This window comes from Gekko japonicus, unplaced genomic scaffold (genome assembly GCF_001447785.1).
Source record: "Gekko japonicus isolate JY-2015 unplaced genomic scaffold, Gekko_japonicus_V1.1 scaffold32, whole genome shotgun sequence".
Lineage (NCBI taxonomy): Eukaryota > Metazoa > Chordata > Lepidosauria > Squamata > Gekkonidae > Gekko > Gekko japonicus.
In genome coordinates, this window is record NW_015167527.1 from 161,680 (window position 1) to 167,512 (window position 5,833).

Genomic DNA, 5,833 nt, shown 5'->3' on the forward strand with positions numbered 1-5,833 from the left:
CCCCCCCCGGCCCGAAAACCAGGCGAAGCTCTCCCCGCCAGACCTCCACTCGCAGCTGCTACCCGCCCTTACCTTCCCGCGCTAGAACTTCAGCGTTGCTAGACAACAGTGAGGGGGAGAAGGAGGGGTGATCTTCGTCGTCCCACCCTTCCGTGCTTAGATTTTTTTTGGGGGGGAGGGCTTAAAAATCGACACAACCAACCAAAGTAGTCACGGCGAAGGGGGGTGGTGACGACTGGTGTAGCCGCCGCTAGAGCTTGTGGGGGTAGGGGAGGGGGCGTGCGATGTAGGACTCGGCAGCCGCCCGGAGAGGTGGGGCGGGCTGAAAGCAGCCTGCCCGCCCAGCCGTTCCCGGCGGGTTCCGTGCAATAAGCTCCCGGGGAGAGGGCAGCGGCGGACTCCGTTTCCCGGGCGTCTCCCCCCGCCCGGCCGCGGAGATGGCGAGCCTGGCTAATCCCTCCGCCGCGGTAGATTAAATCCTTGCGAGGTGATTTTTCCGATTTCTCCTCCTGATCTTTGCGTTCTGTTGGGGGATGTTCTTCAATTGCAGATTCTGCGGGCAGCCAGGCATGGTGGATCCAGTGGCGGATCCTGGCGAGGAGCGATGCGGGGATCCGGGGGGAGCTGCAGGTGCAGACGGGCCTCCGGCGGCGGCGATGGCCACGGCGACCTCCTCCTCCGCAGCTGCCGCCCCCGTGTGTCAGTCGCCCACCCCCCTTCCGGCCCCCGTGCCGCCTCCTCCTCCTCCTGCCGGGACCGGGGAGCCGGGCCAGGTCCGCGAAGAGTCGCCGATGCTGCACCTGGACCTGTACAACTTTGACCGCCCGGAGGCCGAGGGCAGCCGCTATGTCCTCACCAGCCCCCGCTCGCTGGAAGCCTGCGCCCGGAGCGCCGTCAAGCCGGTGGAGCTGCTGCCCAGGTCCCTCAGCGAGCTGGTGAAGGAGGCCCCGGGCAGGTCGATGAGGGTGGCTGCCGGCCTGTACGAAGTCTACGAGATGGACCGGCAGAGGAAGCTGCAGCAGTGCCGGGAGGAAAGGGAAAGGATTATCCGGGAGGAGAAGAGGAGGCTTTTCACGCCTCTCCTGGTCGGCAGCCTCCCTTCCTCCCCAGCTGCCAGGATGGCCGTCAGAAGCGCCGCCGCCGCCGCCTCCGATGGGAGCTGCACCCCAGCAGCTGCGACGCCCCGGGCCGGCTGCCCTCCTCCCCCCACTGGCAGGAAGACCAAGAAGAGCCACTCCCTGGACTCCTTGCAAAAGAGGAGGGAGGGCTTCTCCGCCAAAACCTCCTCTGACTCCGGTGCCTCTTCCTCCTACAGTGGAGACAGTTTTAAGGACAAAGGGCCCAAGGGGGTTCCCAGGACTAGGTCAGTGGCTGCCATGAGTCCCCTTGTGGGCAGAAGTTTCAGCTTGGGTGATCTGTGCCATTCTCCACAGACCACCAAGAAAGTGGAAAAGATAGTCAAGGAGGTGAAGAAGAAGGGCCTCAAGGAGGTGTCAGAGAGGGACCGAAAGATCGCTGCCCTGATGATCGCCAGGCACCAGGAAGAGAGCATCTTGAATGAACAGCGGTACCTTTCCCACCTCCAGTGGGACATCCAGAGGAGGCGGGCAGAGCAGCGGAGGGAGCAGGAGGAGAAGGAGAAGCAGAGGGCCTTGATGCAGTGCAAGAAGATGTGGGAGTCCAGGCTGGAGAAGCGCCGCTGCAAGCTCACCCTGGAGCAAGAAGGAGTTGCCCTGTTGAAGCAAAAGCAGAACTTGCTGGAGGAACAGAAGCGGCGGCAGCAGGTGGACAAGCATGAGAAAATGAAGAGAGAGAAGTTGGAGAAGTCTGCCTTAGAAGACAAGCAAAAGAAACATCACCAAGAGCGCAACCTGAAGACTCAGGAAGAGAGCAAGAAAGAGGCCCTGGAACAAGAGGTTCAGATGTTGGAGGAGAAGCAGGCCATGGCTGCCCAGAAGAAGCTCAAGAAGGAACAGCTCCTACAGAAGGAAAAGAAACTGCTCAACCAGGCTGAGAAGCGGAAGCATGATTCCCTCTTCAGGGAGCTAGCCAGGCACGAGGCTGAAGAGAAGGCTGTGCTAAGGGCTTCTTTGGAAGGGAGCTTGAGTAGGGCTCAAGGGAACTATGAGCAGCTCGTTGAGAAGAGGAACCAAGAAATAAGGGAGAAGGCAAGGCGGGAGGAGCTTCAGAGTCAAAGGGCCAAGCTGGCAGCAGAGAGGCAGGGGAAGGAGCAGAAGGAGCACTTGAAGGCCTTGGCCAAAGCTACAGAGCGGAAGCTCCAGCATGCAGCTCAGGTAGCTGAGGAGGTTGTCCAGCAAAAAGCCCGCAAACTGGTCCAAAGCCGGTTGGAAAAGGAGAAGATACAGAAAGTCAACAAGAAGAAGGTAGAACAGTGTGAAGATATCCGGCGCAAGGAGATCCTTCTGTCGATTGAAAAAAAACTAGAACGGAGTGAACAGATCTTTAAGGAGAAAAGAAATGTGTTGGAAAATGCCAGGTCTGTTGCTCGAGCATCGTTCCATGTCCGGGAAAAGGTACGGGAAGAGATGAACATGCGCACTTTTGACAAGATGGCCTTTGAAGCAGAATTTCAGTCCGGCCTGGTTAAAAAATAAAAAAGGTCTTTTTTTCTATTTCAGGTTAAGTAGGGATATATCTCTGGTGCCCATTGTTAACATTTTGTTATTTAAAAAAGGAAATCCTTATTTATTATTTTTGAAAAGTACACAAACTCTGGCAGCTACTTCATAGACCTTTTTCAACATGTCTTTGTTATACATATTTAAAAATCTTTTTCACCATCCTGACACAGAAAATAATGTATCTTTGCCTGAACAATAGCAACAACAAAAGTGTACAACAAGTAAGGCAGAAAATTGGCATATGTTATACAAATGGGTGCTGTAGTTCCCAGAAAGTCAAGGACCAGTTCTGTTCCCTCTCCCTAAAATTATTAAATAGCCTAGCCACTACCTTTGTCTTTATACACCTCATACTTAATGTGGATGGTATTCACTTTGGATCAGGCTGCAACACTGCATGTTGGAAACTATGGTCTCTTATCCTATACGTCCGTATTTAAGAAGAGTTTATTTTATAAAATTCCTTATAGTGTTTGGCCTGTATGGTGCACTTTATCCATGCTGTTGGAAACAATGGGGCTTATAACAAAAAACTTTAAACAGCAAATGCAGGTAAGGACTAGTCCTGTTCACGTAGCACAAAAACTGTTCAGAAACTCATGTTCAAATAAAAGTATAAACACTCTGAAGGTGTTTAAATATGTCTTGTTAACTTTCTACAGACAGTTGCATTGGGGAGTTATTAGTGCTACCCTTATCAATCTGGCCACAGATGTTGATCCATAAGCATGATTGTCCAAATGTGATTGAAATTGTCTTGAAAACGTCATATTTTGTAGTGTAGAAGTACATTGCACTTGTGCCATATCTCCTTCATTGAATAAATATATCAGTTTGTCAGGCAGTATAAACTATGCCACTTGCTGAAGATAGCACCTTTTTTCTTATCCAAAACATTAACTGGCCCTTGAAATTAATGTCAGGGAATTGTTCATGAAAACCCAAAGATGGAACAGTAAGATATTTTCTTCAGATCAACTGTCTAAACCAAAATTTATTTGCCCATTGATGCTGTTTTGCAGCACTTACTGTAATATACCCACTCCACAGAAGGATATAATAGTTTTACAAAAAACTATGCAATGACTCTCTAGATGAAGCATGAGTGAAAAACTTTCCCCATGAGAAATACTCTGCTTGGAAATAATCTGCTGCATTTATTCTCTGCTTTGTTGTTCATATCAAGACATCTTAGCAAGAGTGATCTTTTCTATCTGTTCCTTAGACAACCAAGGTACATCATGTTTCCAAGCAGAAGGTCACCTTCACTGACTTTGGTGCTTTCAAGTGTATACTGTGGAAATGATATTGGCACCACCAGAACAGGATCCCTTTCAATGTAGAAGAACCATCAAAGGGCTTTTACTAATCCTGTTTTTATGCAAATAGATGCTAGAAAATAGAATACAAAGATAATGAGATTATATGGGAGCAAGGGGTTTTATAACAGAATGCTTCATAAAGTGGTCTCTGAAATAACAAAAATATTTTACATTATTTTTAAAAAAGATTCTGTATGGGAATTACTCTGTGACAATCAGCACTATGAAGTCAGGGAGTAACAGAATGTGAAAACTCATAAAGACCGAGGAAGTTTCCTGGATGATTAATTTTACTTCATCTCTGAATCTGGGATGTTGGTAAAGGACATTACAATATTATGCAGTGTCTGGAGAAGTGGGAAGAAGAGCTGGTTTTGATACTAAAGTCTGCCACTGACTTGCTTACATAGACCTGAATGTGTTTGTTAAGCCAAATGCAGACAGTTATGGGCTAGCTGTCCTCTGTGCATGGCAGAGGAGCACATGCACACTCTCCTATGACACTCACATGTGTAAAATGGATGTTGTGCATGGAGGTCCATAATCTCCATAAAATCCAATGCACACTGCCTTTTCTGGGAGCGGGGGAGACAAAAATTGGCCTCTGTGTTGATCAGGCCACCATATGGAGTACCAGCCTCCTGTGCTATGTGCCGGGGGGAGTGGTCCTGCCTTCCAGCCTGCTTCCCCACCATAGTTTGATGTGTTTATGAACTAGGTATTTTTTAAAAAGCATTCTAGACATGGGTGGATGCATTGCCATCTTCAGCATTAGAGACAGGTTCTTTTAAGTCTCTGTATGCACACACAGCTTACTGCAGAGAATCCATGTAGCCAAGCCTTTAGGCTTGACGTCGGACTCTGTGCCTGCAGTATGCACCATTCTTTTTCTCTGGTGTATTTATTCTGCATATGCCTTCTAAGCTGTGGAGTCTTATGAGCAAAAAAATTTCTACTTTGTGAGCTACTGGCATTAAAGCTGTGAGTGACCGATTTGGCTACTGCATATATTAGTTTGCTCTGGAGCCATCCTTCATGAGCTAAGACAAAAATGTGTGATCTGGAAGCTAAAATAAACTGTGAGCTAGCTCACACTAACTCAGTTTAGAGGGAACACTGTACAGCCCAGAATAAATACACCGAGCTCTGCACTGCCTTCTCGTGCCACCCAGTTTGAACCGGGTGGCATGAGAAGGCAGCCCAGCAAGGTTCACTGTGCATGCGGGGAGCTGATAGCTCCCAGAAGGCACAGCTCAGTGCTGCCTTCTCCTGCTGCCCAGTTTCAGCCAGGCAATGGGAGAGGACAGCCCAGCTGGGCTCACTGTGTGTGCAGGAGCCAATGGCTTCCAGCAGGCACAGCTCAGAGCTGCCTTCTCATGCCGCCTGGTTGAAAGCGGCAGTGGGAGAGGACAGCCCAGCTAGGCTTGCTGTGTGTGTGGGAAGCTGATGGCTCCCAGCAGGCGCACTTCAAACCGGGCAGCAGAAGAGGGCAGCCCAGCAGGGAGTCTTTTTTTTAACCTGCAGAATGATATTGTCAGTGGTCTCCTATCACTAGACTCATGCTAAAAAAATTTTAATGTAGGTGAGGGAGTGGCCTACAAGGGGCGGGGACAGGACAGGGGGAAATCAGAAGGAATCTCTATGCTCTTGACTTAACCTTCAACTTGGAAGCAAAACAAGGGGAAAACCGCCATAAAACCACTCTCATAAAACCCAGGGAAACAGTGAACAGAAAGTGAACTGAACGCTGAAGGGAGGAAACGAAATGCAAAACAAAAAAGAATACCTGATGGACATGCACAGTGAAAGCAAGGCAAAACACCCATGCACAAAGGACCTAAGAGTGCTGATGAAAACTCCACTGTACCC

General features: G+C 49.4%; 1 protein-coding gene across 1 annotated transcript; it reads left to right on the plus strand.

The window, feature by feature from the left end:
• The first annotated feature begins 569 nt into the window (after positions 1-569).
• Positions 570-2,615, plus strand: CCDC177 (coiled-coil domain containing 177). Its single transcript, XM_015413280.1, has one exon. The coding sequence runs from the start codon at positions 570-572 to the stop codon at positions 2,613-2,615; it is 2,046 nt and encodes a 681-aa protein (XP_015268766.1).
• The last annotated feature ends 3,218 nt before the right edge of the window (positions 2,616-5,833 follow it).